Source organism: Macrobrachium rosenbergii, chromosome 54 (assembly GCF_040412425.1).
Source record: "Macrobrachium rosenbergii isolate ZJJX-2024 chromosome 54, ASM4041242v1, whole genome shotgun sequence".
NCBI lineage: Eukaryota > Metazoa > Arthropoda > Malacostraca > Decapoda > Palaemonidae > Macrobrachium > Macrobrachium rosenbergii.
In genome coordinates, this window is record NC_089794.1 from 17408930 (window position 1) to 17435102 (window position 26173).

Genomic DNA, 26173 nt, shown 5'->3' on the forward strand with positions numbered 1-26173 from the left:
ATTTTGATCCTATGTGTATTTTAAACCCGTTTGTCATACGACACATTGTAGTTCACTGTCTAACACGATGATTTAGAAAGCGATGTAAGCGATGTTCACAGATGATGTTTGAGAGCTGGTTATGGTGGAAAGACTCTGCAGAGAGTGGAGAAAGAGTTTGAAAGTAATCATGGGAGGAGAAAGCTAAGATGGATTGACAGCAAGAGTAAGTTAATGAGGGTAAATGCAAGCCAGGAAGATGGTGAAATAGAGGTTTGTAGAGATTTTGTAAGGATGGAATGGACTGATTTGCATGCTGAGTAAGTTTGGGTAAATGAAACACGTTATTCTCTGATAACAGAAGTGTGGATGCTGAATGCTGAAAATGTTAAAAGGATGACAAGGAAGTGGTGACAAGGGAGCATAGGTTAAAAGACTGATCAGTGTTTTAAGCTGGCTTGTTCATGTGGAGAGAATGAACCCAGTGTCCATTACAACTTATGCAACTTTAGCTGCGTCTTATAACTAGCACTGAAAGCTCATCAACAGTGCTTTGAGCTCCTCTACGCACAATGCATCATTCAACCTCCTCGCACAAACACACACACACTCCGTCACATTGTTTGGATATTAAGCCCTTCTTTCCAAAACCTCTTTCACTCTATCTATTTAACCATTTCTCGGTTTCCTCTCCTCCTTCCCTCAACACTTCTGAATCGTATACTGTTTTCAAAGGCCTATCATCAATCATTACTTCCACATGACCAGACCATCTCGATATAATCTGATCCATCATTTCATCTTCGTTAACCTTTGCACCACGTCTGCATATATATATATATATATATATATATATATATATATATATATATATATATATATATATATATATATATATATATATAATCAGAAAGCTACAAACGTCCTTTAATATCAATTCACTCTACCTCGAAATAATATATTTTCATATATGTTACCGAAGGGAATTTTAAGTTGATAATAAGTCCACCGTCCCGTGGGATCGACCAGCGACGGACGAGGAATCAGGACTACAGTGACGCACTAACGAAATCGGCCGATTTCGTTGGTGCGTCACTGTAGTCCTGATTCTCGTCCGTCGCTGTCTGATCCACGGGACGGTGAACTTATTATCAACTTAAAAATTCCCTTCGGCAACATATATGAAAATATATTATTTCGAGGTAGAGTGAATTGATGATAAAGAGACGTTTGTAGCTTTCTGATTGTATATGAATCACGGTGATGTGATAAATAGTCATATATATATATATATATATATATATATATATATATATATATATATATATATATATAGTATATATGTATATATTTACATATATATATACATGATATATATAATATGTATGTATGTGTGTATATATATATATATATATATATATATATATATATATATATATATATATATATATATATATATATATATATATATATATATATATATATATATATAGGCCCATGATATTATGAATTTTTGTATATTGAAAGGTATAATTAAGAAGTACTTTACTTACATAAACGACGCAAAAGCGAAAAGTCAGAATGTTTTGTATCACAAGCAAGCGCATAAATTCTTCTCAGATTAGGTATATATGGAGAGATAAGTGTTGACAAATAGCATATTAATGCTGTTGCTTATACTGAGAATGAGTCTTGAATTGTTGAGTTTATAAGACATTTAAGCTTATTCAAATTAGGTCATATGACGAGCTTATAGAATAGATTTGAATTTGCGACCAAAGAATTGCATTATTTTTTTAAGCAGTGAATATGCAAAGTACTGGTTATAGAAAGTTGTATATATATATATATATATATATATATATATATATATATATATATATATATATATATATATATATATATATATATATATTAATCCTCATAAGTTGTCAGTTAAGGAAAGTAATATTTAATCCATGGCTTCAAGGACACATTGATTGTTTCCTTCCCTCTACAGCCAAAGTTGATTTCTGGCCCCAAGAACCTTCGACCTTTCAAGAGTCAGGTGTACCATTATATATATATATATATATATATATATATATATATATATATATATATATATATATATATATATATATATATATATATATATAGTGGTACACCTGACTCTTGGAAAGACCGAAGGTCCTTGGGGCAAGTGAAAATCAACTTTTGACAGTAGGGGTAAGGAAACAATCAATGAGGATCAAATATTGGGAAACACCATTAACTATTATTCAATTGTTTATCTTTCGCGACCATGGAAGAACGACGTCTATTTTAGTCCACGGGAAAGCATAGAGTCTTATGAGGTTCACCTTTCGTGATCGCTCAAGCTTCACAGGCTTGACCTTATGGTATTTATCTCTTGCTTTTTGAAATTGCAAAGACTGCTTTAATTAATGACAGCAAATTGGAGAGAAATATACCTTAGAAATCATTCAAGGTTTTGTAATTTTGGTTTGAAGGAAACATTTAAGCCATCAATCATTGCTACTTTAGGAAATAAATAGTATAACTTATTTTTTACAATTTGTCAATTGTGGTTCATGTTACAGTTGTCAGTTAAAGAACGTTATTATTATAGGATAATTACAGGCCGAGCCTAGAGAAGTTTGAAAGATATGACTCCGTAATATTTTCATAAAATATGAAAAATTAAATTGACGTTGGTGAAAAAATGAAATGGAGTTTGCAGGGAATTTAAGGCAAAGAAAGGTAATTTTTTTATACGTCAACCAAAGCACAGTTGTAGATGATTTAATGGCAATGTTAATAGGTAAAAGTTATGGTGTATATGCTTAGTTATTTCACGTTTGAAAAAACACCATTCGTTAACTGTTATTCGGTGATTTTATTCAATTTCTTCATTTCTCAAATGCTTCTTTCGTCATTATGCGCAGGATTGCCGTGCAAATCAAAGACACATAATAATAATAATAATAATAATAATAATAATAATAATAATAATAATAATAATAATAATAATAATAATGTGATATTTTGGTGAACTTTTCTCGTGCGTTAAGTCTTGACATATTCTTGGACATTCAATAATATATCAAGATTGAACACGCAATAAAATGGCATAATTTTGTTCTCATCTCCAAAGAACGTAGTTGTTCTTCATAGTCTGCAGTAATGATAATAATAACGAATAGTGAGGTTTCTTGTCAATTAATAGGTGGTAACTTAAACATAAGGAAAGATTATAATAATAATAATAATAATAAAAATAATAATAATAATAATAATAATAATAATATTACTATTATTATCATTATTATTATTATTATTATTATTATTATTATTATTATTATTATTATTATTATTATTATTAAAACTAATTTAAAAAACGATTGAGTAAAAATTATTTAACTGAAATTTCAACAAGAAATATAGAGGGAAAAAGGTAAGGTACAACGGAGAAAAAAATTATTTCCTCCTCTCTCTCTCTCTCTCTCTCTCTCTCTCTCTCTCCTCCTTGCGGACTGACAAAAGCACTTTGCTTGGTCCTCTTATTTGCATGAAAGTGATAGCTACTGGGTCAAGTTGAATTCCTGACGACTTACTTAAGGCCCCTCGGAGGTTTCACCTGTTTGCTGACGCCTTTGGGAGGATGGATTGAAGGGAAATGGGTCACAGTGAGGCCGGAGAAGCCAACAGAGTGAGTGAGCGTGTTCCCTTGAATAAATGTCGATTGATAAATTTAGCTTGACTACTTTCACTGCAGCCTCAGTTAGTGAGCGAGTTTTCCCATAATTATAGGTTGACAAATTAAGAAGAGCGATTGGGGGTAATTATTCTTTTTATGCATGGGAGGCCGTTGGGAAGGGGAACCAAATAGTAAGAATAATAATAATAATAAATCTGTCAGTTAAATTCTTTTATAAAAATAGGGACCTTTTTGGCGTGCTTTTCAAAATAGTCTTATCTAGTCTAGGACGAGAGAGAGAGAGAGAGAGAGAGAGAGAGAGAGAGAGAGAGAGAGAGAGAGAGAGAGAGGGAGAGAGAGAGGAAGGGAATGGTAATAAAGGGCTTATCCCCGAAATTAGAAATTTTAACTTGAAAAAAATTCTAGAAGATAGTTCCTAAGCTTGGTAGGGTAGGGAAATAGATCGTTCCCTGAACCTAAGTTATTCTCACCTAACCTTACAAAAATTTAGATATTAATCAACAAATAACAAAATAAATTTGGGTTAAGAAAACATAGATCAGAATTGTGGTATCTAATTCAACAAGAAATATACAGTGGTGGTAAATACATGGAAAGGACTGTTACCATAATCATCGTTTAATTCGGTTTATTTTAATTGTGCAAAATGAAAAATGACATATCGATAAGAAATAATGATAATAATGATATTCTTGTCGATTGCGTCGTTCATGCTAACTTAAGGTCTTTGAACTTTGTTTATCACCATATATATAGATATATATATATATATATATATATATATATATATATATATATATATATATATATATATATATATATATATATATATATATATATATATATATATATATATATATATATATAAAAAGCATTAAAATATTCTCCATTGAGAAGAAAATCAGTAACAGGAGAAGAAGACACACTGACGAAACTGAACGAAATTTAATGAAAGGCTTAAATTTCTGTTCTTGGAGATCAGTTTCCAAAAATTCTTCGTCCTTGTACACATAAATCACTTTTACTCATTGCCATTTAAGCTTTTCACCACCTAATATCGCTGAGTCACTATGATACATCGAAATTCTATGCTTTGAAATCGCATTTTTTTTATATATATCTGCGTCGCACTGAAGATTTATTATGTATGAAAGAGGGAATGAGATCGTATTTTTCCGTAATTTTATGCCGGTGGTAAGAAAATTTCACATAGCAGTAATAGAAAAATAATGCATGTGAAGATAGCACATTGTCCTCGTTAAACGAACACATTGAGAGAGAGAGAGAGAGAGAGAGAGAGAGAGAGAGAGAGAGAGAGAGAGAGAGAGAGAGAGAGAGTTACTTCTTTATGTTTTTATTAATAAATTGTACTATATATGATTTAAATAGGAGCGTGGTCTTCTTTACCAACTCAGAATAAATGTAGATAAAAAACTATTTTTTTAATTGCGAACTCTGTCTTAAATGCTTATATCCATCATCAAGTACATCGGGTAACCAGATACAACAAATTAGTGGTAGTAATGGCTTAATAAATTTCCCAATCCTCTCTCTCTCTCTCTCTCTCTCTCTCTCTCTCTCTCTCTCTCTCTCTCTCTCAAGTACATACAGGAACTTAACATGATTTGTAAGTTTTGACTTTTTATAGGTTGCCTTTTTTTTTCAATCCCCCACTTTCTACGACTTACAAAACTTCTTCATTTAGTGACGTTTTAGGTTTTATTCTAATAATAATGGGACGTGAAAGTTAATTAGATAACCCAGATCCATAGATATAGACCACATGTTACAGATAGTCATATATATATATATATATATATATATATATATATATATATATATATATATATATATATATATATATATATATATATATATATATATATATATATATATATATATATATGTATATGTATATATATATATATATATATATATATATATATACATATACATATATATACATACATATATATATTTATATATATATATATATATATATATATATATATATATATATATATATATATATATATATATATATATATATATATATATACCTTTATCTTTTTCCATTTGCTGTTAACAAACACATAATTCAATGATGAAGTCAAAATAATCTGAATGATACCAGTCTTGCATTAAGCTGGTTAGGGTTGTGTGCTTTTTTTTTTTTTTTTGCTTATCCCACAAAATCTCATCAATTTCGATAAAGACTAAATTAGGAACAAGTAAAAATTTCAATGCATCAGTTAGGAGTGATTCTGAAAACTTTTTTCTCTTTGGTGAAGTAATTAAAGCAATATCTGGAAGTAATTCCAACGCATTAGTAAGAAGTCATCAAGAGGCATAGGAATTATGTACTGTATATTGGGGCTGGGATTTCAATGTGATCGTAGATAGTGATCTGGCCTATAAAGACTAACAGATATGAATGCTCTTACTTTCTTTTTTTCTTGCACGTAAAACAGGTAGACACTAAAAGCTGCATACATATTTTTTGCTTGTAACCAACGAAATGGAACTTGGTCTCGTAGAAGAAGAATGTTAAGCTACGAAAACTTTCCTTCGACTTTGAGATTATTAAACTGATGAGAATCAGTTTCACGTCACTCAAAATCTAGCCTTTTAGCTTGATCACTATATAAGAGTTTACTTCTACAGAATAATATCCTTGCCCCAATATAGTGCAAGCAAGCAAGACGTGAATGATCCAGCTCGTCTTGGAGCGTAACAAGTAGCTGAGGAGCCGTCTGAAATGGTCTTTGGTTTATTACTTAAAGGCTGACTGCCGTAGTGACTTCTTCCTTGTCTTTTCTGAAGCCACCACTAGTGTTAAGGAGAAGAATAAACAGTTTTGCTTTCTCGAATGTGTAATTTTTCCCTCGTTCAGTACAAGTACAACTTCAGTAAATCCTTTCCAGTATAAACAGTGAAATGCTGATATGGCAATAAAACTGACTAATAGTCATAGATAATTCTCTTCTGACAAAAACATTTTTATTTTCCGTAACCGCCGTAGGAAGGCTGTGGACAAACGGTCATATAACTCTGCTCGGTCTTAGTGACCGTTATGTACTGGGGTACAGTTTGGGTCTTGTAGACGGTCTGGTACTGTACCTGGGTCTGGGTGATGTACTGGGGCTTATATTCCGTCTTGTACTGGGTCTGGTACTGGGTCTGCGTCAGGTACTGGGTTTGGTACTGGGTCTGCGTGATATACTGAGGCACGAACTGGGTCTGGGTCACGTACTTCGTCTGGTATTGCGTTTGGTACTGGGTCTGGTATTGAGTTTTATATTGGACTTGCGTTTGGTAGACGGTGGTAGTGATGTACTGGGGTACGTATTGGGTCTGGTACTGGGTTTGGTACTTCGTTTGGTATTGGGTTTGGTAGATCGTGGTGGGGACGATTTGTTGTTTGTAGACCGTGGAGTAGACTGGTACCTGGAAGAAGAGGAATACATTTCTGAATATCTCTGAATTTTTTTTTATATGCACAGATTAAGTGTTTTTTTTTTTTAGGTGAACTTTGATAGTTGGTTTAGGTACACAAATGCTTAAGCAAAAAGTAAAACCACAAGGGTAATAATCTTGTGAAACTTTGAAGGTAATCTTGTGAAACTTAGAAGGTAACCTTGTGAAACTTAGAAGGTAATCTTGTGAAACTTGGACCTGATGGTCCTCCCTCCCGGAGATAATTCATTTAACTAACGGGTGAACTGAACTAAACTCTAATTATCTTTTAAAGCCAAGGCATAATTAGTGTAACCACATAAGTTACTTTTGCTTTCCGAATCCTTAACTATTCATTACAGATACTGGCGTAACCTGTCTTTCGTAATTACAATAACAGAATTTGACGAAACCAGTGAGTCATATCTAGATTCACACAGGGTTCTCCCTAGGGCTTTGGTCTCATGTAAGAAGAGAAAACAGAAGTAAAAGGAACTTGAAGAAGCTGGACAACTAAATAAGAAAGAACTAGTAAAGACAACTAAAGAATAAAATTCAGAGCAACACAAAGAATTAACAGAACTGCATACAGATACAAGTACACCAGGGAAGACAGTTTACAGACGGGTGTTTCCTCCCGAAAGGGACACACAACAAGTTCGAAACGCTTGTCATACCTGCTGATATTGAGTTTGGTACTGGGTGACGTACTCTGTCTTCGGATAGCAAGGTGGAGGTGGCGGGGGTCCATAGCTCCCGTCTCCTTTAGTCAGTGTTGCCAACACGGCAAGCAAGAATACCACGATGTGCGACATCATCTGTAAAGGGAAAAATACTTTATAAGGATTTTTACATCTTACTTTAAATTATTTTGTGGTGATTTAAAAGTTGATTGCCGTTGAATACCTGACACCTTTGGCACATAAGTTCCAGTGACCTTTATTGAAACTTGATACAGACCTTTGGAGAAAGTTAGAAAAGCAATGGGTCACAAGGAGACCCAGGAACCTAAAAGAGGGAGAGGCGAGAGTAAATGACTTTGTATGGAGTTTTTAAATCCCAATTATGATTTTACTTAATAACTTAATAATTTTGTTAATGTCCAGTTTAACTCCAGTCCCGCAAGAAAAAGTTTGTTAAATTGGGGAGGAGAACTGAGGAAAAAAATAGAATTCCACAGCCTGTAGGTAGGAGTTAAAATATTTTCTATATATTTTATGGCAATCTTAAGTATGTGATAGGTATCTATAATTATTGTTATTATAAAACAGACAAGCATTCATATGGAGTAAACCCGAAAGGCCAAGCTTTCACGTAAATGGATATCCATTACATGAAAAAGTTAAAAGAGAAAGAAGGCAAATGTAAATAAATAAGAATAAATAAGAAAAACAGGCAAACATACACAAGCATAACGCAGTCATTTAGTAAACTATTTGAATTTACTTTGCACAAAAAGGAAAACATTACTAGAATAAACTGTTTTTTTTTCTGTCCAGCTGTCAATATTCTCTTCTTCTGTTCAAGGTATCATTTCAAAATCTTCAAGTGATTCTGATGAAGTAAAAAAAAAGATAAAATTTGCGGGGCCATATTTTATACTTTTGTCATCAAGCACAGTAGGAAAGGAAACTGACAAAATATTCCTCTTTTTGAAGATTAGAGGAATTGTTGCTCCCTTGTAGTTCGCAGTTTAAGAATTTTTATTTATTTCTTTCAGATATGAGACCCGATATTAGAGAGAACATCAATTTTTGAAAGATCACAGTTAGAAAAAAAAAATATTACATGATTTCCTAAAATAAGAGAGTAAAAAAGCTGAAGATATCTGTCATGTCAACAATAAAAATAATTCAGGTGTTATTCTTACAGAAAAATTTATTTTATATTTAAAAACATGCCTCTTTTCATGAAATTCAGGTTATTTTTCTAAAATAAAATTGAAAATTGAAAGCGTTACTGAATATGTTAATGTTAAACATGGTTTAAAAATATCATTTGATTTTTCTAGGTTAATGCGTAAATGTTTAGTATTTGAGAAAATATTGTCTTACGAACTTTCAGATCCAAAGAAGCTGAATAAACATCCTGGAGTTGAGTACAAATGAATCAGTCTCTTCATTCACGGGTGGGTAAATGTAAGTAAATGTGGTGATTAATTGTCTACATGCAAGTGTGCGACTGCATGCCCCTATTATCTATACTTTATGCTGTCTGTCATGTGTACAAATATATCCATCTTATTTGAATGCATGTAAATGTATGTATGTATGTATGTCTGCACATGTGTATGTGTACCAGTGTATGTATGCATGCATGTGCATGCATCTACGTTCACTATATTGTTATGCAAGCCAGAGTGAGCCTGTCTTATGCCAGAACAGCCTCTTGCTCCATCAAAAGAAGCAATTACAAATTATTGTGAGGTATTTCCTAACGTTCTTTTCAAGTCAAGCCGTGTGTATCTCTCTGTAACACTGAAGGCAATCTCTCTCTCTCTCTCTCTCTCTCTCTCTCTCTCTCTCTCTCTCTCTCACCTTGTCGGTTAATGTTTCCTTTCCGAGAGCCCAGCCAGAACTGCTGTGAGCGGTTCGACCCGAAATATTTATAGGCAATGAACCCCCTACGAGCGACCTCCTTCTCTCTCTCTCTCTCTCTCTCTCTCTCTCTCTCTCTCTCTCTCTCTCTCTCTCTCTCTCTCTCAGGTAAATGTAAATAACTGTTGCATGCCATAAAGTGTATGTCTTTTACGCTGGTGGTGAGTTTTACTTCAATTTATTTTCTTGCCGACCACTCGATTAACAGTAATGATAAATATAGACAAAAGTGCTATATTTTTAAATTTTTGTTTTTGTTTTTTAAAGGAAATTTGAGATGGTACGATACTGAAAAAGTTTGATGATATCTCTCTCTCTCTCTCTCTCTCTCTCTCTCTCTCTCTCTCTCTCTCTCTCTCTAAGACACTGTTCCAAAGCAAATAGGGAAGAATAGGCAGCCTTTTATTTAATCATACATACGCCAAAAACACACACACACACCCAAATATATATATACATTTATATATATTAATATATATATAAATGCATATATATACACATATATATATACAAGAATATATGTGTATATATACAAGCACACACACATATACATATATATATGTATGTACATATATATACACATCCACCAATATGCCATTTTCCATAATGATGGTGGTTATGAACACAAGCACAAAAATATTCACTTCTATATTCATCCATAAGGTTCTGCATGAAGGATGAATCCCCTTTGCTGAAGACTTTCTCATCAAACACTTTGTATACTTACTCAGAAGGCCCATCAACTGCCTATCAACCCTTTCTGCAACCACTGCATCACTCACTTCTATCTTGTAAATATCTTTACTCTTCTCGGTTATTAAGACCCTTTAGTATTAATACCTATACTTATCCATTACTTGCATATTGAAAAGTAAATGCATACATTCGTGCATCCGTGCTCGGTGGCTGTTCGTTTATCTCTGATGCCAAGTTTTGGAATTCTCTTCAAGCTTTCATATTCTTTGATTGTATCATTTTCCCTCTTTCAAGAGGCGACTTTATCGCTTCCATTGGTCTCTTATTAAAACATGCACACAGTTCATTGTTCTTTTTTGAAGTGTTTTTAAGTCTATGAATTCAGTCTGCCAAATAACACAAAACCTGAAGATAGTGCAAAGGAAAAAATCATGATAGATTTTCAGTGTATTTTGAGAGGGGAAATTCTTGCCCTATTTGTCGCGCAAGCAGGGCACTTGACTCTCGGCATACCCTTGACATCATTTCCCTTTGTCATGGGCATGGGGTCTGGGGGTCCTTGGGCATTGTTTCAATGCCTTGGATTTTTCTCAAGTATTTGTCGCTGGGTATTGTTATCTGGCAAATTTCAGCAACGTCCCCACTGACCAATATTGGGGTTCAATATTTTAGTCAAGCATGATTTCGCACAAAGATATCAGAACATTAAAATGAAGAAGCTGACGTTAATTTTGCTCACTGGTTCAAAATCCGGCATCAGAACGCCAAGCTGGACTATAAAACGAATTCGTATGACGCCAGTTTTAGACACAAGACGATGATGTAGATGAATCAGTTATTCTTGCATGCTTTTTGTCTGATATGACATTAGCTTTGTTCTTTGTGTGATATCTTCAATCTCTATGAGTTAAAGAGATTTGCATCTTGAATTTTATTCAGGTTTTCCGAAATACAATATGCCAGTGTAATTGGGGTACGTTAATTTGGTTAAGGCAAGAAAAAAAGGTTACACTTAGTATCGCATGTTTCCACAATGGTATCCAGCTTCTATCCACCGCTCATGTTTTTTCCTCTCTGTCTCGATTTAACTAATTATGGTTGTTATTACGTTCCTCTTTGCCTCGGCTTACACACGTTCCTAATGCGGAATATGAAAAGAAATGTGGTAATAGAAAAGCAAAATAAAATAGGGGAAGTAGGAGATACAAAATGTATGGAAAACAGTCATTTTAAAAATAACATTCAGTGATTAGAAGATCTGCAATCGTTCTAGCTTTGCAGAACGCGTATAATTATCATTATTACTTTGTTTGTCTTAAAAAAAATGGGCGGCCAACTAGAAACAAATAATACGCCGAAGTTTCTTCGGCGCAATCGAGTTTTTTGTACAGCCGCTACGGCGTATAATAAAGGCCACCGAAAATAGATATATCTTTCGGTGGTCTCGGTATAATGCTGTATGAGCCGCGACCCATGAAACTTTAAGCACAGCCCCAATGATGGCCTATCCTATATCGTTCCCAGAAGCACGATTATGGCTAACTTTAACCTTAAATAAAATAAAAACTACTGAGGCTAGAGGGCTGCAATTTGGTATGTTTGATGAATTGGAGGGTGGATGATCAACTTAACAATTTGCAGCCCTCTAGCCTCAGTAGTTTTTAAGATCTGGAGTGGACAGAAAAAGTTCGGACGGACAGACAAACTAAAAAGGCTCTATTCACTGTCACATTCATGCTGTAACTACTAAGTTAAGTATGAACCTCAGAAAATATTATTCTTATCCATTGCGAACAACAACTAGTATGGTACAAACCCAAAAGTACATTGATTTACAGAGCGGGAATGATATGCGTTTTTGAAAAAAAAAAACTAAAGAGCGGATCATTGCTAGATAGTATTGAAAGAAATAAAGAAGGATATGCAAATATAGAGAAAAGCTTATAGGTAAATACACACACACTTCTACACACACAAGCAACCCCAAATGATCTAAAATAAGAGCAGGAAGGTCTGCCCACTCCTTCTCTTCTTAACTTGAAAAATGTTGAATGGTATTCCTGACTGTATGAATGATGTTAAATTTCATAATTGTTGTTGTTGTTTAAACTGGCCTTATGCCAGCACGAGCTCTTGCTGCAATGCCACTTTGAAGTATTGTGCACCTTGCCTTAATTTCCTTACTGAAATTTGCGTCTATGCACTAAGTTGCTTTCCAGTTTATCCTTTCTTTGTTTGTTATATCCTTTATTTTTTCTTTTTTACTCTAATCTGCAAGTTACTTGACTTTTGGGATTGTTACCAATGAATGTTTGCTGGTTTGGAATAATAATAATAATAATAATAATAATAATAATAATAATAATAATAATAATAATAATAATAATAATAATAATAGCGGATTTGTTAGTTACTGCGTCCACTTAATGTATTTTTGAATTTACAAACTTTTTGGTTATCAGTAAAGACGTGTGTGTGTGTGTCAGAGAGAGAGAGAGAGAGAGAGAGAGAGAGAGAGAGAGAGAGAAATTCAGTGCAATTTACCTCATGTCACTTTTGCACAACGGATTATCAAAATAAATATTTTTCAATTTTCAAACTTTTGATTTACAGTAAAGATATATGTGTGTGCGTGTGTGTGTGTCGTAGAGAGAGAGAGAGAGAGAGAGAGAGAGAGAGAGAGAGAGAGAGAGAGAGAGAGAGAGAGAGAGAGAGGTATAATTTACCTTATGTCATCTTTGTGCTAATAATTATCACAATAATAACCTCAATTTTCAAACTTTTGGTTTTCACTGCACTATGTGTGTTTACGGGTGTGAATGTTTTGAGAGAGAGAGAGAGAGAGAGAGAGAGAGAGAGAGAGAGAGAGAGAGAGAGAGAGAGAGAACCCTTATAATCTTTCATGGCCATGGCTTTCCACTTTTGTGGCTATTACTTATCAAGAATCAGTAATTGAATTTGTATTCATTGCTTTGGACAAATCTCAACTGTGAGAATCTCCTACAGATATTAAACGAGAGACCTTGTCATTGTGCATCTGTTTCCTCAGGTTATAAAATCTTGCAAGAATCCAGGTCTCTGCTTGAGAACTGGACGCTCCATAACCTCTCTAATGTTTCTGAAATCTCTGTTATAAGAGATAATGATCCAATAATTACTAGAAATTACATAATGTTGAAATATAAGGCCATTTTTTCCATGGTTACTGATTATGCCACGCCCTCTATTTATGTATGTGTGCTGTCAGAACATAAATGCACACAAACTCTTGTAAATATTTTCCCACAAAGTGGGTGGCTTGAAAAAATGGCCACTGCTATATTCATACTTCAGTTGGTGAATCGTACATGCACCCCTATGCAGGAAAATGCTTCCGTACTAGCCACAAAATTCACTTGCACCAGAGGCTCGTCAGCAGTCAAACAACCCACCTACATACACTGCGTACCTCTATCTTGCTTGCTTAATTGTATTTCCTGTATTAAGGCTCTTCCTTTCCAACACATCTATCACGGCATCTATCCAGCCCTTTCTAGGTCTTCCTCTTTCACCGGTCTATCGTCTTCCATTCTTTTTACATGGCCAAACCATCTCAAAATACTTTGATCCATCGTTTCACGTGGTTTACCTAATTACCACTTCCAAGCATCTTTACGTCTCCTACCCTTTCAAGTTCTTCTTGTGTCACATATATAATGCAAACAGTTCACCATAGCAACTTCCACCGTTTTTCTTTCTTTCATATTCAGCAGTACCTTCACTTCCATAAAGGAGATTCTGGCTCAACAACTTCTTCATACATTCCCAACTCACTTTCCAATCTTCTGCACATGCTCTCTTACCTTTCCAGCTTCACCTATTCTGTGGTTCACCTCATCTCTCACTTTGCTATCACCCTTTACTTTGTTCCCAGGTACCTATACGCATCATCCACTTACTTGCACCATTCATAATCATTGCTCTTCCTTACTTTTTAGGGAGTAACCCTTAAGAGTACGCCTGCCAACTTTTAACCCCATCCTTTTGCAAATAATTGTAAGCTCCTCCTTTTTCCAATACTTATAAGCTTTTCGAATTGATTCTGCAGTTTCCTTTTCCTATTCCCATTCAAGTACTGCATCATCTGCAAACATTAGTCATTCCACACTTCATTCACGAATTTTTCTTATTCAGCGGCTTTGAAGCTATATCTATTGTGGTCTCACAGCTTCAGCACAGCTGCTTAATGTGGAACAGCAGTCATCTGTTCTTGTCGCCACCTCCTTTACCTGTGAAATTTGCAAGTCGCTGGAACTCAGAAAAAGTCTAAGAATTTTTTATTCTTCTTTCTCTTAGTAAACCTTCCTTGCAATCTTTTACGTAGATTCCTTAGTAGTTAATCGAAATTGTCAATATTTTTTAAATATGTGAGATAACAAATCTGTACTCTTTCACTTGTGCTCAAGAGCCGTTTTGACAATCCAACATTAATCGTTTCTATATCTCTACCTCCCAGCTACCCATTACGCTTTGGTCTTCCCAATCCTGCACACACTTCCCTTTCACCTTTGTCTCCATCGGTGACAAACCTGTCAGCCTTCTAGCTCAAACAAGACAACTTACCATACATTTCTTAGCTTCTGTACTAAACCCACACGCATTCAGAGCCCCAAGTCTCAGTATTTTAATTCTTCTTCATTGTTTTTGAAATATCAGCCATAAGTTCCCGGCCATTTAGTGACTCGTTCCACAGCCTCCAGCCAGGATGCAATCATTTTCTCTTTTTAGCATCCAACAAGAGCTAATAGCGCTATTGCCTTTAGCAGCTGGAGAAGAGATTCTCTGCCATTATGGAGATATTTCCTTCTTCTATATACTGTATATATATATATATATATATATATATATATATATATATATATATATATATATATATATATATATATATATATATATAGAGAGAGAGAGAGAGAGAGAGAGAGAGAGAGAGAGAGAGAGAGAGAGAGAGAAGAGAGAGAAAGGTTTACTTCAAGAATCATATGCAAAAAAAATCATATTATTATTAATATTATTATTATCATCCAAATTCATGAACCCAGCATAAAGAGAGAGAGAGAGAGAGAGAGAGAGAGAGAGAGAGAGAGAGAGAGAGAGAGAGAGAAAGGTTTACTTGAAGAATCATATGCAAAAAATCATATTATTATTAGTTTTATATTATTATCATCCAGATTCATGAACCCAGCATAAAAGCCCATTACAATAACTTGCCGACTAAACATCCAGGCAACGGAGATAAATAAACGGAAGTTAGTCAAGCAGTCATAACTATATACATTAACAAACATCAACATGAGTCGGAACAACCCTGTTCAACGGAGCATGAAGCCTCAATGTAACATCACAGGATCCACAAACGGCTTCATCTTAATCCAACGTCTTTTTTTTTTTATTTAACCGATTTACAATAATCTGGAAGTTACGTAGCAGAATCTAACATTGCGGGAAAAAGAGAAAGTGATTTATAAATAGCCGGGAAAAATGATCTCTGGTAATATTCGACGGGAAAAAATGTGTGACACTTGTCAAAAGATTAAACAGAAGAAGACTGTCAGTTAGTTTGCTCACATTCTTCGAAGTTTTTTTTAGCTATAATTCCTCGGTCATTTAATTCTTACTTCTTCTTCGTGTTCTGCTTCTTCTTCTTCTTCTCTTTTGAGATATCGACTGTAATGATATGTTATCATGATTTATATTAAAAAAGTAATCCTTGTAAGGAATTTATACTCATGGTTTTTTTTTTTACCGTAATTTTCCTTGTGGTCTTAATCAAAGCAAATGGGATTTGGTCTTTGTACGCATGCGTGTGCAGAATAGTTACCAGTTCATGAATTGCTATTCAGCAATAGCTTTGGAATAATTAATGAGTAAATTAAGAAATTCGACAAGGCAGTTGTCAACTCATGAATTTTATACTGTTTTTTTAAATGATTTATAATAAAAATAATAAATAATTAGCCTATAATTTTACCTTGTTTCCGAATTCCCATTTAGTTATGGGAACAGTTTCATGAGCATCTAAGTTGCCAAAGTGTTTATTTCAGAAAAACTCTGTCTTGCCTTTGAAAGTTTGAGCTGTTTCTGTAAAGTTTGTCCTAAATTTGAATGTTCATGCTTCGTTAGGTACAGATCGATATTTTTTCGTTCGGTTTGTGAGTATGCAATGTGCAAATTTGATTTTTAAGAATTACTTTTTTTAAACAGTTGCCAGTCACTATTTTTTTCAATGGCCGATGTAAGATGTTTCGAATTTTCGATTTCACATTTACGTTAGGTCTAAATGTGACATTTTCTGGTTAAATTTGTACGTAGTTAATATGCATTCTTTTTTTCGTGACTGACTGGATTAAAAATTGCTGACAACACTCACTTTTAGTTTTCTGTAAAAGAAAACTAGGGTGCCGACTTTGTCTGTCCGTCCGCACTTTATTCTGTCAGCACTTTTCATGTCCGCACTCGGATCTTGAAAACTACTGAGGCTATAGGGCTGCAAATTGGTATGTTGATCATCCACCCTCCAATCATCAAACACACCAAATTGCAGCCCTCTAGCCTCAGTAGGTTTTATTTTATTTAAAGTTAAAGTTAGCCATAATCGTGCTTCTGGCAACGATATAGGATAGGCCACCACCGGCCCGTGGTTAAAGTTTCATGGGTCGCGGCTCATACAGCATTATACCGAGACCACCGAAAGATAGATCTATTTTCGGTGGTCTTGATTATACGCTGTACAGAAAACTCGATTGCGCCGAAGAAACTTGGGCTCATTTATTACTTGTTTTTCGTGAAGATACTTTTTGCAGTTTGGTGATGATCGTCTAAATGCAACGTGTTCATGTGACACCGTTGCATCTCAGAATTATCGGTACTGTGAATCAAGACATGTTCACTAAGCAAAATTTCCCCCTTAGACATACTGTATATCATGACATTATTATTATTATTATTATTATTATTATTATTATTATTATTATTATTATTATTATTATTATTATTATTATTATTATTATTCAGAAGATGAAACATTTTCATGTGGAACAAGCCCACCAAAGGGGCTATTGACTTGAAATTCAAGCTTCCAAAGAATATTAAGGTGTTCATTAGGAAGAAGTAAAGAGGAGATAGAGGGAAATAACAGAAAGAAGAGACAGACTAATAATGCTAACGAGTGAAGAGATTATGGGGTAACATGTCGGTAAACTTTAAAAAAAAAACTCATTGGTCAACGTTATTGCATTTGTAATTTCTTACTGCACTAAACGTAAGAATAAACTTGTAATTACGAACTTTCACGAAGACATTACTATACTCAAACATGGCGTTACTTGAACTCAAGTAAAAATTACAGTTTACGAAAGTCCTATTTTACTTACTCAATTCTTAATCAGTTTTATTTCTCTTTCTCATATTTATTTTAAATTTACTTTTTTCACATTTTCTCCCATTTTCTAGTGTTTTCTTTATAAATAATTATAAAAAATTGATTTATATCATAATTGTTAAATCAGAGCCGGATTTAAGAGTGGGGAAGATAGACAGCTGCCAATTTCCCCAACCAAATTGGGCACTCACACGATTATGAAAACATATCCTCTACCGCCTTTCATTTTGCTCATACTGAAAGCTATCAGCGTTTGGGCATTTATTTGCCAAAGTTCATTGATTAGACGCTTGTGCAAATACAAAAATAATTTTCATCATTTTATTCGTATGGCTGAGATCATTTTCCAGTTAAGTTTGGTTTTTACTTTTTTAATTTCCCAGTAATTATTATTATTATTATTATTATTATTATTATTATTATTATTATTATTATTATTATTATTATTATTATTATCACAGTAGATGAAACCTATTCACATGGAACAAACACATCAAAAGGGCCATTGACTTGGCATTCAAGCTTCCAAAGAATGTTGGTTTCAACCTCGCACCGCAGACCCCACACTGCAGCAGTAACTGATCATGAAACAGTTTTGTAAGTTTTCATTGAAATAAGTGAATTATCATCAAAACAATACCGAGTTCAAGTTACCTTCATAGTTTCAGTGAAAAATTTGTTTATAGCAGATGCTGTGAGTTGCTTTTATTTTAGCCCGGTCTCGAGTTCATGATGTGTGTAGGGCAAAGCACGAAAGTAGCAGACAACTTAAAATCTAAGTAACAAAAGTGTCATGAAAAAAGGAAAAACGCATTTAGGTTCAGGCCTCCATAAGCATCAATGTCAAGGGAAAACTCTTAATTTCTCTGAACTGAAAAGCAAACTCGTTAGTTTAGCATGTGTAAAATAAAGGAGGCTGCATGGGGAGGGCATTATGAGTATCGCATTATTCCGCCAGCTCTCAAACACTTCACCCAAAAGGGGTACGCGTTGTCCTTTTGACAGTGAGTGGTGTCATAGCCTTCTGTTCGACCAAAGGTGGTACTATTGACGGCAGCCCACCGTTCATTTTCAACTGAAGCATAAACTCTCTGAGCCACAACAGCTCTTAGTTGGGTATAATTATTCCATGTCAGATCAGACATATTCCTTCTCTGAAGATGATGAAAGCCTCCTGCTTCTCCAACGAAGCACGTCTACAAGCGCCATTGAACGACCTGTTTTTAATGCGATGGCTCAACATTCGAGAAGAAATCATCCCATGAGTTGCATTGACGAACCTTCATTTACAAGAATAATACAGTCAGCTTCCCCATGGAAATGTGGCTAGTTATAAATGTGAAAAATAACTCAAAATGCCATTCTAGTATGCTTGGCGATTTTTAATATAGCCCAATAGGAGTATGACTTAATCAGAAATACTAATTTGAGGGCCAGCCATATTGATTACAGCGCTTGGAAAATCAAAGAATGCATCATGCTTTTGGTAGATTGTGGCCCTCCAAAATAGCTGATGATAACAAGTTTCCTCTTATATTTAGTGACATTTGACCCAATTCACGTTAAAGTATTTGTAACATTACAAATGCAACAGCTTTCTTTCGAAACCAAGATTAGAACTTCGTACACATTCACTCGTTAGTATCATTATTTTGCTGTAACAAAACATAACATAGCATAACATAACATCTGAGGAAGAAAACTGAGATAGTAAATAATTTTCTAATTTCATAACACGTAATTACTTGAAATACGATATCCCTCGGACATATTACTTTAAACCAACCATTTTTTTTAACTGATTAGCTTACCACTTGCCTACAAGTCATGTGCCCCATAATTCTACCAAAATTATCGCCGCCAGCGCTAACCGTGAAATGATTTATTCTTCATGACTCAATACCATACACACTGACGTATCTTCTGTCACGGGCCGTCATTGCGTTATTGCAATGACGTGTCAATGAGCCATGAGAGTTGAAAGGTAATATATCTTTTAAGGATTGGTTAATTTCTATGAACTTGACAACAGATGACGTGGTATCTATGTTTAATCATCTTCAGATTCATTATCGTTAATAACATTGTCAAGCTATGATTAATAAGGGCGTCGATATCGTTTCTCTCGTTATGAGTGACGAAGTTAATTTTATTTTCAGTCTCGTTATGGGTAATGAGGGACTCGTTATAGCCAGTTTCGTAAGTTTGTAATGGGTCACTATAATTGCCATCAGTCTCATTATTGGAGACGAGTTAATCGGCATATCTGTTCTGGTTATTGGTAATGAGTTATCCTTGTTTTCATTGCTTTTATTGGCAATGAGCTATTGCTATATTCTACTCCGTTAACAGTAATGAAATGGTTGTTATTATGCTGATTTTCGTCGTTAGTAATTAGGCTGTAATTACCATCTCAGTTATTGTTACGGACACTGAAGTATTAATCGTCCTCATTATTGTTCATGGTAATGAAGTTGTCACTATCATCTTGATCTTCCTCGTTATTATCGAGAATATAATTCATTACTTAAGGTTCTTTGAAGCGTGCCTTCGGCCCCCAGCTGCAACACCCTTTGTTCCTTTTACTCTACCTCCTTCCATATTCTCTTTCTTCCTTCTTACTTTCCACCCTTTCCTAACAACTGATTCATAGTGCAACTGCTTTGAGGTTTTCCTCCTGTTACACCTTTCAAATCTTTTACTGTCAATTTCCGTTGCAGTGCTGAATGACCTCATTGGTCCCAGTGCTTGGCCTTTGGCCTAAATTCTATATTCAGTTCAATTCAGTTTATCGTTATCAGACTCCATAAATACTATGGTTACCATTTTAATTTTCTCTTGATACTGAGTTAATTGTTATCAGTTTCGATGTCAATATTGAATTTATCATTACCTTTTTCATTTTCGTTATTAGTGGCGAAATGGGCGTTTATGGTCATTACTGTTGAATTGTGAATATTGATTTTAGGCCAAAGACCAAGCACTGGGACCTATGAGGTCATTCAGCGCTGACACGGAAATTGGCAGTAAAGGTTTGAAAGGTGTAGCAGGAGGAAAACCTCGCAGTTACAATATGAATCAACTGTTAGGAGACGGTGGAAAGTAAGGTGGAAGAAAGAGACTATGAAAGGAGGTACAGTAAAAGAAATGAAAGGGGTTGCAGCTAGGGGCCGAAGGCACGCTGGAAAGAACCTTAACTGATGCCTACAGTGCACCACATGAGGTGCACTGACGGCACTACCCCCTTACTGTTAATAACACGGGAAAAAGGTTAATATTCCCGTTAACTGGTCGGCTGTAAGTAACAATAATGTAATAGTATTTTATTAAATAGCCAGATTTTGTCTTCTTTCTTTCTATTTCAGAAATGACAGACTTACTATTTTCCCCCTTTTCAGGAGAACAGACTCGCTCACTGAAAGAACGACTTGCCTCTGGAAACACGTAAGGTAAGAGGGAGTTCCGAAACTTTCATGCCTCCGAGGGACAGAGAGATTCAGGAAGGCTAATTCTCGACTCCTGTTTTTGCGAGATGAGGCTGAGCAAGCACAAGTTGGATTCAGGTTAGTAATCCCTGAAGTAATGTCTGAATAGTTTTAGATTAGAGGTCACTTGAGAGCAATGTCTAAAATAATAGCTGCAGAAAAGAGCTAGACTGAAGCGACTAGTATTGAAATCTGTAAAAGTGAAATGTTGAGGGGTTAAACATGTTAACAGATGGTCGACTCTGACCATTCGGCCAAAGGCCCGGGTTCGAATCCTGGCCCAGGGAAGATGTACTTATCAACTGTAATTTCCTATAGAATGATAGATGGTCGACTCTGACCATTCGGCCAAAGACCTAGGCTCGAATCCTGTCTGCGGTAGATGCACTTATCAGTTATAGTTTCCTTTGGGTATAAGTTATTTCCAAGGTGTAGTGGCACTAATTTAATATTAGATGATATTTATGACATTACTGAAAACCTTGAAACCGGAGCGAAAATAATTAAAGAATTCTTCCCCCCCCCCTCCTCTTCTTAATGCTTTGGGATTACATAAACCTCTGCCTTCTAACCAGTGTGGGTTTGATTCCCATAGTAGAAAGAGGATTTCTTCAACAATTTTCTGAAAGATCCCAAGGCCTTCAGCGGAAAGCGTATCCTAAAGAATATTGGGAAATACGAGTAGAAATGGTAATATACGTAATTAGATATATTTAATGAGCGTTTCTTTACAGAAACTTTCAGTGATGAGTCAATTCTTTGGGTGATTGACAGCTATTTCAACAAGGCAATTATACCTGAGATATGATTTTCAAATCACTGAGCAGCATCGAACCTCGGTTGAGTTACTGATCCCTGACTGATGATTAAAAGCAATTATTTTCTTCCATACGTAATTTTAACCCAATACCTTTATTTCACCAGTGAAGTCAAAATTAAAATCTATCTCTAACTCTTACTCGTTGACGCCAGAAAAAAACCCGATCTCTCTCTCTCTCTCTCTCTCTCTCTCTCTCTCTCTCTCTCTCTTATAACGAAGAAAACCCCAATCTCTCTCTCTCTCTCTCTCTCTCTCTCTCTCTCTCTCTCGTGACGCCAGAAAAACTCCCAAACTCTCTCTCTCTCTCTCTCTCTCTCTCTCTCTCTCTCTCTCTCTCTCTATATATGACGCCGGAAAAACCCTTATCTCTCTGTCTGTCTCTGTTTATCTGTCTATCAGTCTCTCGTGTGACGCCAGAGAAAACCCCCAGTCTCTCTCTCTCTCTCTCTCTCTCTCTCTCTCTCTCTCTCTCTCTCTCTCTCTCTCTCATGTAACGCCAGAAAAATTCCCCAGTCTTTCTCTCTCTTGTGACGCCAGAAAAACCTTAATTTCTCTCTCTCTCTCTCTCTCTCTCTCTCTCTCTCTCTCTCTCTCTCTCTCTCTCTCTCGTATGACATCGGGAAACCCCAACCTCCCTCTCTCGTATGACGTCAGAAAAAACTCTCTCTCTCTTTCTCTCTCGTTTTCGTAATTCATCACTTTGTCAGAACGCTAAGTCATTTAAGGTTTCCTTTCATCCTCTCATCCGCATCATGACTGCAATGACGGATGACTCTGCAGTCCATTCGGAGTTTTGAGGATGGAAATCTTTTTTTCGAGTTTTTTCTTGGGCTAAATAAACCTTCACGCGCGCACAAACACACGCGAGTGTGCGCGCACACACTTACATACGCGCGCACACAAACACACGCGCGCTTGCATGCATATATATACATACTGTATATATATATATATATATATATATATATATATATATATATATACATATATATATATATATACATATATATATATATATATATATATATATATATATATATACATACAGTATATATATATAGATGTGTGTGTGTGTTTGTGTGAGTGTGTGTGTGTGTATGTGTGTATATTTGTGCATAAACACGTGTCAATGGGTATGGGGGTGTTTGTGTGGATATAAATTAATTATTTTATTTCCGTGATTTTTTACCACGACATATTTTGGTGGCTTCAAATCATATTCAAAAACAACAACAGCAATGGCAGTTTTGATATTCATAATGATAACAATAATGTCTCATTATTATGATACATTATCAACATTATCATCTATGCATCATTCCTTCAAAATATAGCAAGTCCTGCCTCTGAGTTAACTCCAAGACAAATGGCTTCACACACTGATAATCCGACCATAATATTTCAACTTCACAAAGTACAAAATGATTACTTCCTTCCTTGACTACAGTTTCCCAAGAACGTTTATTGCAATTGTTTCAGTGATGTTAGTGGCGGAAAATGACGTGTATTTGTTTATTTAAGCGATTGATATCTTAGTTAATGTAACTTGAGTGTTTACTGTACTCGCTGGATGGAACCCGAACGCATATTGTATGCATAAGGCGGAAACTCAAAAGTATATTCTACTTACACACTGGAACTTGAACGAATGTTGTACTTACTAAGGGAACTCGAGAACTTGTTGCTCAATTTCGTGTTAATTCTGTATTCCTTACCTTTTCTTCTGTGAGGTTCAGTAGGACACAGTTTTCTAGAATCTCAGTTATAGCTGTGACAGAATTATGGGATAATCTTCCTAAGGCTATCCTTCATCTCCTGGCTTGTGATTTCTGGCGATCCTCCCGAGCAATGCTACAATTTTCGATTGTGGGTCTAGGTTTTAACCAACAGGTGTCAGCCCATGGTCTGTTTTAGACCATGAGCCTTTAACCAAGAGGTGTCAACCCATGGTTTGTCTTAGACCAAGTGCCTTTAACCAATAGGTGTCAGCCCATGGTCTGTTTTAGAATACGTGCCTTTAACCAATAGGTGTCAGCCTATGGTCTGTTTTAGACCATGTGCCTTTAACCAATAGGTGTCAGCCCATGGTCTGTTTTAGACCATGTGCCTTTAACCAATGGGTGTCAGCCCATGGTCTGTTTTAGACCAAGTGCTTTTAACCAATAGGTGTCAGCTCGTGGTCTGTTTCAGGCCAAGTGCCTTTAACCAATAGGTGTCAGCCCATGGTCTGTTTTAGACCATGTGCCTTTAACCAAGAGGTGTCAGCCCATGATTGTTTAGACTTAGACCATGTGACTTTAACAAATTGGTGTCACCTCATGGTCTTGCTTTGGCAATGTGCCTTTATCAGATAGGTGTCACCCCATAGTCTTTCTTAGACCATATGCCTTAAAAAAAAAGCTGTCGGTCCATGGTCTTTCTTAAGCCATGCGTCAGCTTACAAGTCAGCAGGATGCCCGTAATCTGAGCTTGGGGCCCCTAATGCAAGTACTACCATCTGGGCCAACTGGATCTGGTGGTCACTAAGGGGCAGGGACGCAACTCCTTGAAGGTATATCCGTATACACACCCCAATAACTATGCTGCATCACTATACTGTACATAACTGTGATATACCCCAATAACTATGGTGCATCACTATACTGAAACTGGAAATAATAACTGAAAATCCACAGTTATGTACAGTATATTAGCAAAGCTGTAATCAAAATACAAAAATGAAAAATGGGAGCTTTCGACCGTTTGGACAGCAGTCCTCTTCAGCCAGCTGGATGAAAATATATATTTTTATTTTTATCCAGTTGTTTTTATATTTTGAAAAATGCAGCTTTGTTCATATACTTAAATGTGGATTTTCATTTATTGCTCCAGTAACTCTCTGTATCCCGCGGTGTTGTAGGAAAAGATGATTATATACATTCCTTTTGTAAAATATATGTGCCTTTGTATAGGAAACTATATAACATGAAAATTCTTACTCATTATAGTAATGTTAATGTAAAACAAAATTACCACTTAGCATTCTGAATATTAAATAAATATTATTTATAAATACATATACATCACATGATTAAAGAACGTCGGAAAATACAACGACGCATCTCTTATGTTGATAAATAGACCTATATACATGGAATGAAAGCAGACAACTCTTCAGTAATCATAATTCAGATAATCGTACCCATAGCCATACCCGTAGGCCTGCTGTGGGCACACGGTCTTGTAAGTCTTCTCGTACTTGGTGACCGTGTAGTACTGGGGCACCAGTTGGGACTGGTACTCGGTGTGATGCCGCACCTGCGTCTGGGTGAAGTACTGGGGCACGAACTGCGTCTTGTACACCGTCTTGTACGCCTTCTGGGTGACGTGCTGTGTGACGTAGTCCGTCTTGGTGATGTATTGTGGTACGTACTGCACCTGCGTCAGGTACTGCGTGCGGTAGTCGGTGTGGTGGTGGGTGCGGTACTTGGTGACGTACTGGATCTTGGTCTGGTACGTCGTCTTGGTGACGTACTTGGGCACGTACTCGGTTTGGTACTGCGTTTGGTGCTGGGTGTGGTAGTGGGTATGGTAGAGGGTGGTTGGGACGAATTGCTGCTTGTACACGGTGGAATAGACTGGTACCTGGAATGGTATTTGACCTTAGTGAACAGATCATGAACTTAAATTGTAATATAGGCATGGCCAGTGAGTCTAAAGATTTGCTCATCGTGCCCGGGCACCCTATCTGTCGACAGTGCGTCTGATTTCGAGAATAATGTATTCATAGGAAACATCCATATCCACTGGCCATGGTTATAGTTACTTAGAATGCTATTAATTACTAATATGATAAATACATCAGAAAGTTATTGAATCCATACAGTACTATTTAAATTGGGCACATTCCGTTCAAACCCACTCTGCCATTGTTGGTAGAATCAATTAATTAAGTACCTGGCAATTATTTGACTATGGTGGGTCATCTAAAAATGTTTCGTGAGGATAGTGAGGATAAATGGCATACATAACTTATTCATAGAT

The 26173-nt window shown here is 35.6% G+C and overlaps 1 protein-coding gene across 1 annotated transcript in view; it reads right to left on the bottom strand.

The window, feature by feature from the left end:
• Positions 1–6549: 6549 nt before the first annotated feature.
• The window catches only part of LOC136834591 (adhesive plaque matrix protein-like), a 21955-nt gene continuing 2331 nt past the window's right edge, over positions 6550–26173 (bottom strand). The window contains exons 2-8 of the mRNA XM_067097171.1: positions 25308–25774; positions 16083–16131; positions 14634–14696; positions 14242–14345; positions 9673–9715; positions 7813–7953; positions 6550–7126 (exon numbers count right to left, since the gene is read on the bottom strand). Of these exons, the coding sequence (XP_066953272.1) occupies positions 6680–7126; positions 7813–7953; positions 9673–9715; positions 14242–14345; positions 14634–14696; positions 16083–16131; positions 25308–25774 (1314 nt within the window). The 3' untranslated portion in view covers positions 6550–6679. The remainder of the gene's footprint in view (positions 7127–7812; positions 7954–9672; positions 9716–14241; positions 14346–14633; positions 14697–16082; positions 16132–25307; positions 25775–26173) is intronic.